Source organism: Myotis lucifugus, unplaced genomic scaffold (assembly GCF_000147115.1).
Source record: "Myotis lucifugus unplaced genomic scaffold, Myoluc2.0 scaffold_202, whole genome shotgun sequence".
NCBI lineage: Eukaryota > Metazoa > Chordata > Mammalia > Chiroptera > Vespertilionidae > Myotis > Myotis lucifugus.
The window spans coordinates 1,085,201-1,095,669 of record NW_005871250.1 but is presented as its reverse complement, the minus strand read 5'-3'; the positions used below and the strand labels follow the sequence as shown (position 1 = coordinate 1,095,669).

Sequence of the window (10,469 nt, the reverse complement as noted above, 5' to 3'; positions counted from 1 at the left end):
ACACAGGAAGGTTAACTGTTAAAAAAAAAAAAAAAAAAAGCTTGCTGAGTTTCCTAAGTTTCATCCTTAATCTTTTCACTTTCTGATAACATAACCTTGATCTTCTGCAGTATAGTCCAAATTAAAAAAATGAAAAGCAAAGCTTTGTTCCTTAATGCTTGCTCAGAGCTCATGTTTATAAAAGCCTCCCATGCAATATATTTTCTTCCTTCTTTTTCTTTTGCCTAATCTGCCCTGTGTTTGGTTTTAAAACTGCAATTCTCTATACATATACCCATGTACAATATCGTTTACAGGATGTCCTAATGTAATATGGAAAAACTTAGGATGCTTTAAAAGTTCACTTCAGAAATATCATATGCTGAGAAATCAGCCTTTGTAATTTCAAATGTAGCTGAGAAGAAAGGAAGGAAAAGAGGACTGTGAATAACCAAATAATAACAGCTAATCTTTGTGGGGTTTTTGCTGTATGCCAGGCACTGTTCTAAGTGGATTATAAACATCACCCACAAAAAACAAATGAGAGCAAGAATGTAAAAAACATGGAATCCTTATACACTGTTGGTGAGACTGTAAAATGGTATAGATGCTATGGAAAAATTAAAGGTAGCAACCCCACTCTGGGGCATACATCCAAGAGAATGGAAAGCTGGATCTAGAAGAGATATTTGCTCATATGCATTGAAGCATTATTCATCATAGTCAAGAGGTGGAAGAGCAACCCAAATGTCCATCCACTAATGAGTAGACAAAATGTGGAATGTACATACAATGGAGTATTACTCCGCCTTAAAAAGAGAGGAAATTCTTCCACATGGTACAATATGAATGAACCTTGAAGACATGATGTTAAGTGAAAGAAGCAAAACAGCAAAGGCAGATATTGTATGATTCCACTTACATGAGATACCTAGAGACATAAAGTAGCATGGGGGTAGGGGGTGGAGGTGGGGAGTAGAATGGGAGTTGCCCTTTAGTGGATACAGAATTTCAATTTGGGAAGATGAAAAAGTTCTGGAGGTGGCCGGTGATGTGGTTGTACAACAATGCAAATAATACAGGTGGGGCAAAGTAGGTTTACAGTTGCATGGAAAATACTATAACAACAAATAATCATACAAGAATAACCTTTGTGTTTCACGTCCTCACAACTGTAATCCTACGTTTGTCCCACCCTGTATATTTAATGCTACTTTTGAGCATGATTAAAGTGGTAAATTTCATGTTACATTTTTTACCACAATTTGAAAAAAATCATGTAAAGCATCATTCATGTGCACTCAAGACTTTTTACTGGTGGAGCTCCCAGCCTTCCTTTTTGATACCTGTGCTAATAAAATCTACATATGTCTAAAAAGAATTAAAAAATAAACAAAGAGGTGCTTTGGTAAATTAAAGATGGCTACACATTCTTTGCCACTCCGTCAGTAAGAGGTGAAGCCCTTCCTTCTCCCGTGGCTCCAGGCGGGCTCGGTGGCTTCCCTGCCCGGAGAAGGGACAGAGCAGGCTCGGGGGGGCTTCCAGGCTGGACCTCAGCCTGTCCTGTAGCGCCCCCCGCTCCCGAGGGCTTCCTCCACCGGAGCGCTGGGCTGTGACAAACCCACACGGAGGGCGAGGGCGCCTGCAGGCACCTGGATCCACAGCTCCAGCTGAGCCCCTCGGCGCTGCCGGTCTGAGCAGCCAGCGCGCAACACCCCCTCCGCCGGAAGTCAGCCACGGTCTCCTCGGACCTCTGCCCGCCCGCGGAGGGATGAGACTCGGACTGAAACTGGCCAGCGGAGCCCAGTCCACCCGCAGAAGCTCGGCAGAAGCATAATCCACTGTGTGAAGCCATTACCTTCTGCAGAGGTTGGTTAAGTAGGGACCATAACGATGTCCATGTTCACACAGTGGTTCTCAACCTTCTGGCCCTTTCAATACAGTTCTTCATGTTATGACCCAACCATAAAATTATTTTCGTTGCTACTTCCTAACTGTAATGTTGCTACTGTTGTGAATCGTAATGTAAATATCTGATATGCAGGATGGTCTTAGGCGACCCCTGTGAAAGGGTCGTTCCACCGCCAAAGGGGTCGCAACCCACAGGTTGAGAACCGCTGACTGAGGCTTACAGGTCAAGTGCTTGATTGTGGTCTCTCTGCAGGGAGGGGAGGAACTCTCCCTTGACCCACCTCCGTCCTGCCCTAAATCCTGCGGTGCAAGGCCCACCACGGGCTTCCGGTTCTCAGTCCAAACGGCTGGCTGCAACAGCCAGAGCCCTGGATATGTGCCCAGCGTGGGACTGCAGGCTCGGCGACGCTGTCACGTGACAGGAGTGTGTGTCATGTGACAGGCACATGTCACGTGACAGGAGTGTGTCATGTGACAGGAGTGTGTGTGTGTGTGTGTGTGTGTGTGTGTGTGTGTGTGTGTGCGCGCACGCGCGCGCCCTCCTACTGGGAGGCCACTCTCAACATGGCTCCGGCGCACTGACGCCCGTTTCCCACACCCAATATGGACGCCGGTGCGCGCCCAGCCCAAGATAACCACATTCCGGAAGTGCCCGAGCGGCGGCGGAAGCGGAAGTACCACGGCGGTGGGGGCCGCGGGAAGCATCGGTCGCAATTTTCCCTCCCTCTCGACCACAATAACAGACGGAGGGCCGGCGTAGGTAGGCGGTGGCCGGGGCCTGCGGGCGGGAGGCGGGCCGCGGAGCCGGTCGCGATCGGCTGGATGGGGGCGGCGGGACGGCGGCTCCCGGGCTCCCGGGCTCCCGACCTCCTGGCTGTCGGTCTCGGGCCCCTTTCGGGCCTATCGCTCCCGGGAGGGCAGGGGTTGGGCTTGTAGTTCTCGGCCTCCTAGGCCCTGGTTGTGGGGTTTGCCTCCTTGCTTGAACCTGGCCCAAGAACACGCCCTTTCTTGAACAAAACAGGGGTTGTGGGCCTAGACAAGTAGGGGCGCCCCATTTCATTCCGGGCATCACGGATTGCAGGATGTTAATGTTTAGTCGGTGGTTCAGCCGGGACTAGAAGGCCTGTAGTCGGCGTACGGAGGGGATGACCCTGAGCAGGACCCCACGAATGAATACATCCTGGCGTGGCGGCCAGCTCGGGGTCCGGAGCCCTGAGGTCTAGTCTTACTTCGTCCACCGACTCACTGTGTGACTTTGCCCAGGTCCACGAGCCTTTCTGTGGCACAGTTTGCTCATCTGTAAAATGAATGTGTTGGATGCCTCTGATGGCCCTCCTCGCTCAGGAAATCGGATTCCCAGCTCCCTTTCAAAGAGTCTTCCCTTGAAGACAGACCTGAAAAGCATGTCTTTCCTGCATCCTGCGTAGCCCGGAGGTCACTGATACGAGATGTGTTTCTTTTCAGACTCCAAGCCGGCCAAGGGCACCTGGGCTCTTAGGAAGGGCCCTGTGCTTCCTTCGCACTGGGGCTCTCTGCCCTGAAGGCTGTGTTTTATAAACCAGTACCAGCAGCGGAAAACACACCGGTGTGAAACATAGGAGACCTTGTTTATGTGTCGTAAAACTCTCTTAACCGGTTCACTTTGGGCAAATCTCTTCCACTCTCTGGACTTGAGATTTCTCATCTGGCAAAGGAAACGACTGGTTCTTAGTTCCCTTTCCCATAATCCCAGCACAACTGAAGAATGAATAATGGTTCCATAAGGCCATGATTTTCGGGGGGGGGAGGGAAACTTGGGGTTTAGAGGGTACACATGGAGGTATATAGATTGAAAAATCTGTGCTTGCGATTTTTAACTTTCATTTTTGAAAGTTACTGGTTTAGGTGATTCCTAAAGCTCTTTCCCTCTCTTTACAATATACAGTGCTGTGAATCATCTGTCTGCTTTAGGTGAAAAATAGAGACTTTTGTGTGTGTTTGTTTAAATTACTGTGTGCCTAGAGGTACACACTTTAGTAAAAAAAAAACTAAGGCATAGAATAGGAGAAAAAGGAAAACCATATTTTGGTAAGGTAAAAGACCTGGATCCTCGATTCATTTAGCAGTGATATTTTCTGACCTTATGACTTAGGGCACCCAGCTTACCTCTTTGGGCCTCACTTTCTTCATCTGGAAGACGAAGAGTTGGACTGGATGATTCTTGACCTTTTTCTTTACTGTAATCCTGGTTTTTTGTTTGTGCTTTGTTTTTTATCTAAGCAGCTTGGGGGATGTGGTGTGGCATTTCTTTAGGAAAGAGAGGCTGTCCTCGATAGGAGACATTCGAAATCTTTAATGTGAGAAATGGGGCCAAATTAAGTGACATGCAAGATTACTTTGACAGGAGTTAGCTGAAGCCCATAGAAACTAAAGGAAGGCATTAGAAGCCTGAAGGGCAGAGAAGTCTTTGACCAGATAGAATAATGAGGACACTGGAAAGTTTTAAATAGGAGAAGGCATTTTAAAAAATTTTATTTTATTTTTTTTTAAATATATTTATTGATTTTTACAGAGAGGAAGGGAGAGAGATAGAGAGTTAGAAACATCGATGAGAGAGAAACATTGATCAGCTGCCTCCTGCACATCTCCTACTAGGGATGTGCCCGCAACTAAGGTACATGCCCTTGAAGGCATTAGAAGCCTGAAGGGCAACCCTTCAGTCCGCAGGCCGACGCTCTATCCACTGAGCCAAACCGGTTTCAGCAGAAGGCATTTTATAAAAAATATTTTTTATTCACTTCAGAGAGGAAGGGAGAGAGAGAGAAACATCAATGATGAGAGAGAATCATTGATTGGCTGCCTCCTGCACGCCCACACTGGGGATCGAACCTGTGGACCGGGCATGTGCCTTGGCCAGAATCGAACCCGTGACCCTTCAGTCTGCAGGCCAACGCTGCATCCACTGAGCCAAACCAGCTAGGGCTGGGAGAAGGTATTTTTGATGAGAATAATGAAAAATAATTTAAGATATAATAATTGAAATGACTGAGTTGTACGACACTGGTGGTAAAATCTATCTCCACTCTGAGCTTCATGGGGAGAAAGTCTGTCACCCCCTAGCACAGTGATGGCGAACCTTTTGAGCTCGGCGTGTCAGCATTTTGAAAAACCCTAACTTAACTCTGGTGCCGTGTCACATATAGAAATTTTTTGATATTTGCAACCATAGTAAAACAGAGACTTATATTTTTTATATTTATTTTATATATTTAAATGCATTTAACAAAGAAAAATCAACCAAAAAAATGAGTTCGCGTGTCACCTCTGACACGTGTCATAGGTTTGCCATCACTGCCCTAGAACTTAGTTGGCAGTAAATAAATAATTGAGTTAAGGGATGGGTCACTTAAGTGATGGATGGATGGATGGATAGATAGTAGCAATCATGAAAAGAAGTTTCTCCAGAGGATTGTTATTAATTAGATATGGGATGAGAAATTAATACAGAATTGTGAACGTTTTGTAAAAGAAGTCCCTTAGTTTTCTGGTTAGTTGTAAGGTGTTTAATCTCTGCCCCATAAAGTGTGTAGTAAGAGACAAACACATGTCCTGGAGGGTCTGGTGTGATCTGAGGAAGGGAGTAATTAGAATAATTTAGGGATGGAAGAAGATGTTGACAAGATGGAACAGGTATAGGAAGGTTTTTAGTTGTAACATTTAGAGAGTAAAGGAGTAAATTTATGTAGGTCTTTATAGGTATCAGCAGTTGTGGGAATTGTGAAAAAAATGTGTTAAAACCTCTATTATGGAAATAGAGGGTTAAAAGGAAAATAACTTGATTTTGTAAGCAAGGAAATGTTGGTGCAAGAAGTGGAAAAAGCCTTGAGGGCTGAGAATTAAAAGACTGGGATAAATTTGGGAGCAATCAAAAGGAATTTAATTAGTAGAGAATAGTGTAGTTTTGCTTGGGATGGGGGAGCTTTGAACTGGCAGGTTGGGAGAAGAGCATGCATGTCTAAGAGAAATTGTGTTATGGAAGGACCCTAGTTTAAAGAACACTCACAAATAACACTGGCTTACTACTTAGAGTGTACTTGGGCCTCCAAGACAAAAATGATACTTCCTGTGACTCAGGTCTGCTAAACAGACAGCTACAGAATGACTGTGGGATACCCAGGGCTATTGTAGACTACTGTGTGGGAGCCTAAATTAGATGGAAGGAGAGATGCAGTTCTATCACAACATCCAGAAGCCCATCGCCAAGCACTGGGGCCTATCTCTAGAGTGCAGGGAGGCAGCCAAGGTGCAGAGGACTGACTTGATGATAGGGTATATAGTGTGGGTTGGGGAGTCTGAATCGCAGCCTGAGCTCTGACACTTAATATATGCCCTTGGGCAAGTGACTTATCCTCTCTGGTACTATTTATCCATCTGAAAATTGAGGATGCCAGTCTCGGGTAGGGACCTCTGGGTGAGCTTTGATGTGTCCCTGAAATTGTATGTATGTGATTCAGCGTACATGAGTCTGGGTATGATTTGTTTACCTCTTGGGGAGAAGATGTGCATCTTCATCAGTCTCAGATGTGTTTGTGGCCCAGAAAAAATGAACAACTCTGTGACTAGGTAGTCTCTGAAGGCCCCTTCCACTTTTAACATTCTGGGATTCTATAAAATTGTCAGAATGACATTTCTTTGAGATTTAGACTCTAAGCCCCCAGAACTTGCTAACCCTAGAAATAAGACCTAGTGCTGCAAACTATAGTCCACATATTTATACTCACCTCTCCTTAACCCTCCCTGACTCCTCTGCAGGCTACCTCCAATGCGTCATCTTTATCTACTGCTGATAACTGGAATTTCTCCCCTTTCCTCTTTCCCTTTTAACCTACTGCTGCTTTAGACCTTTCCTACTTCGCTGAGTTTCTCAAGTGGCAAATGGTGATATTTTGGTGAAATGGTGAAACCAAGATATAGAAGGGTAGTCATGGCAATTTTCTCATTTGCTTTTATTTCTCATTCCACTGAAATAAGAGTATGTAAGAGAGACTGCACGGACAGGAGACAACATCGTCACTCGGGAATTTGCATGTCTTGCATGGTATTTTCTTCTCATACAGCGATATCAGGCCTCTGTTACTCATTGCCTGGGATGAAATGCTTAGCATGGCTTTGCTGTATTTCACGTAAATGAAGATGAATCAACTTTAATTAAAACAATTTTGGTGTCCATTATAGAGTGAGTGGCGGCAAGGGGAAATCAATGAGTCCTTTAATGTAAGGGAAGATAAATTAGTCTTTAATGGGGAAGCTTTTTATGTCCTGAACATTTCCAGGGGCACCTACTTAGACTGGAGAGGACTGATGGACTTCCCGTCTCTAGGTCCTGACCTGTTAATCCCCTCTACAAGTCCTTTCCCCACCAAAGGCTTAGAGTAAGGGGGGCAGACACTACTCTACCCACTGCCAGGTAGGCAGCTTACATGACCAAGTCTTTAATTCTAGGCACGATATGGGAAATATACATATAATCTCACCTAAAGTTTTGTTAATCTTGCTAATTTAGGCCCTTTAGTGTAGAGTTAATGCTTACTGTTGGTTAAAGAGATTCTTGTGGGCTTTCTGGAGACCTAACATCTATATGATGTGCATAATGTTATATCTAGTGAATAAATATTTCTCTGAGTTCCAAACAAGTGAACTTATATAAACTCAATGATATTTAAGATGCAGTCAGTTTGGTTTAAAAAATTCAAATGTAGGTTGTACACTGGGGCTACTAAATCTGACTCACACAAAACCACAGAATTGTCAAATATAAAGGGACAATAAAAGGTGGAATTGTAGATGAGGGGGTAAATTATGAATTGGTGTGGATTTGGCTAAGAAGGATTTTTACTTAAAGGATGAAGAGTCAACATGGTATGAGTAAATAGAATTGTAAAGATTTCTTTTAAAAAAAATTTATTGAGTTTTGAGAGAGAGAGAAACCACAGTTTGTTGCTTCACTTATTTATGCATTCATTGGTTGCTTTTATGTACTCTGACCCAGAATCTCCACAACCTGGCTTGTAGGGATGATGCTCTAACCCAGCGGTTGCCAACCTTTCGGACCTCACAGACCACCAGTGGTCCACGGACCACTGGTTGGCGACCGCTGCTCTAACCAACTGAGCTCCCTGGCCAGAGCAGAGTTGTGAAGATTCTTTTAAAGGTGAAATGTTAAAATATGATAGCTAGAGAATTAACCCATGGTTGGATTACTCTGTACTCGTTAATAGTCTTGTTGAGTCATTTACATGCTGCAGGGTAGCTGTGATGTGTCCTTATTGGAGTAACATCTGATTACATTTTTGCAGGGTTATAGGCTTGCTGCTGAGGTCATTGAGTGCCATGGTAGCAAATAGGAACATGAAACGGGTCTTAGCAGCCTTGAAGCTGCTGGATGCATATGAGTAATGGAAGGACTGATGGATATTCATACATCAGACATTTGAAGGTTTATTATGAGCCAAGGACTTGTTATCACCTAGAGGCAGGAGGTTGAGTTTCTTTTCCTGGCAGAGACATGATGAATAAAATATTACACAAGTTGCTATGGTAGAAGCTCCCAGGGAGAAGTTTTCACAGAGGACTTAACATTTAAACTAGATTTTGAAGGCAGATTAAAGAAAACAGAAAAATTAGTGGTTTCTTAGGCCAAAAAATAAGGAAGGGAAGGACTTCCTAGTCGGGAGTCAATAGGTTATTAGGGATGAAAGATCAATGATGGTTTAAGGGAACTGAGGATGTTGGTGTGGCTGGAGTGAGTGTTCGGAGGAGCAAGTGGTAGGATTGAAAAGTGAGATAGGAAAGGTGGCTTGAGACCACATTGGAAAGATTTTATCCTAGAAACTAGGATTTCTTGCAGGCTGATTCGGTCATTGTGTGTTTTTTAAGAACTAATGACCAATCTAAAATTTTCAAACAATGGAGAAGAATATGAAAAGTAAAAGTCCCTTTTCTACTTTCTTAAACCTCTGTTATTACTCCCCCAGAGGTAACCACTGTTAATATTTTATCCTGCATCCTGCCAAAAATGTCCCATGCCAACACAAACATATTTGTCCTTTTTCTTTTATGCAAATTCAACATCTTGCTCTTTTCACTTAGGAGGCAATCAGAGGAATGTTGTACAATGATAACTCTAGCTTCAGTGTGGAGTATGGTATGGTAAGCATTTATTCAGCAAATTATATATTATAGGCCTACTGTGTGGCAGGCTGTATTCCGGGCCCTGGCATTATAGTGGTGGATATCATTTAGGAAGCCATTGCTATAGCCCAGGTGAGGGCTGATAGAGGCCTGAAAGCCAGTGGGATTGGATACAAGAGCAATATTGTGGTACAGTTGATGAGAGTAGCAATCAAGTGGCTGGGAAGTGAAAGCTCTTGCCTTATATTTGAAGAAACTGATGCTTGGTGAAATTGAGTAAGTTAGCTAAGAAGCAACAGAATACAAATTAGAATCCAAGACTCCTGGTTCCTTGGATTTTTGCTCATTCTAAATAATTGTTGTATATTCTGTACTATTCTTCAGAAAACTATGTTCTGCGCCTTATGTGTAATAGTTTTATTAATTTGAATGTGACCTGTACCATTGTAATTATCTTGGTCTGTATTTTAAAGTAAATGTTGTTTTACTAGTATCTAGGTTTTATAGGGATAAATTCTGCATCTGATTTGCTACTTTAATCTCCTTTGTTCTCTGCTTGCTTTCAGGTACTTTGAATTCAAATAACCAAGAGGGGAGATTTGCTCTTCTATATTGGAGATAACGCAGCGATGGGTCCACGAAAGAAAAGTGTTAAAAGGTGTCTCACGAATAATGAGATCCCTGAGGAAACAGTATCAGAGGAAACAAAAGATTATATGAATCAACTTTCACATGAAGTGCTTTGCCATATTTTTAGGTAAGATTATTTCTTTTGTTGCAGAAAGTTCTATTGGACAGCTATTTTCTAGACTCTGTTAACATTCCAGGCTTCTTGAAATTCTTTTTGACTAAAAGACTTGTTGACTTTTGTTATTATATCACTCTGTATGTAAGGCAGCATTTCTGACTTTTTATTTTTTTACTACAACCCACATTGAGAAACACATTTTTGCTCAGTATGCAGATATATGTAAGTGGTTGAATCAAAAGTTTTGTGAAATAATACCTATCATTACCATATGCAATGCACACATGAAAGTTATTTTGTGATGAACTTTTTTTCAGAATCTTTTTTTGAATTATATTTTATCCAAATTGCATTATAACAGTAGTTAAAGAAACCAAAACAAACAAACAAAAAAACTCACAACATCAGCAAAAATAACCTATCTTTCTAGTTTCCCCTGTTCTCTTACTTCAGTCATGATCCATTCAATAAATAAATCCTAATATGCTTTGTTTCTGGAAATGGAGACCTGAGTTTGAATCCTGAGTCTCTCATTTACTAGCTGTGAACCAATGAGTAAGGATTCAATGAGATAATGCTTCTAAAGCACCTCACACACTGCATGGCTTAAATGCTTTTAAAGCACCTCACACACTGCATGGCATCAATGCTTCATATTACT

The 10,469-nt window shown here is 42.9% G+C and overlaps 1 protein-coding gene across 9 annotated transcripts in view; it reads left to right on the top strand.

The window, feature by feature from the left end:
• Positions 1 to 2,543: 2,543 nt before the first annotated feature.
• FBXO38 (F-box protein 38) overlaps positions 2,544 to 10,469 on the top strand; it is a 51,508-nt gene continuing 43,582 nt past the window's right edge. For 6 of the 9 annotated variants that reach the window (XM_006097442.3, XM_023761198.1, XM_023761202.1 and 3 more), the window contains exons 1-2: positions 2,554 to 2,650; positions 9,627 to 9,817. In XM_006097442.3, the coding sequence (XP_006097504.1) occupies positions 9,690 to 9,817 (128 nt within the window). In that variant the 5' untranslated portion in view covers positions 2,554 to 2,650; positions 9,627 to 9,689. Of the gene's footprint in view, positions 2,651 to 9,018; positions 9,079 to 9,626; positions 9,818 to 10,469 lie in introns of all 9 variants that reach the window. The other 3 variants (XM_006097447.3, XM_006097445.3, XM_006097441.3) reach the window with 2 other exon arrangements.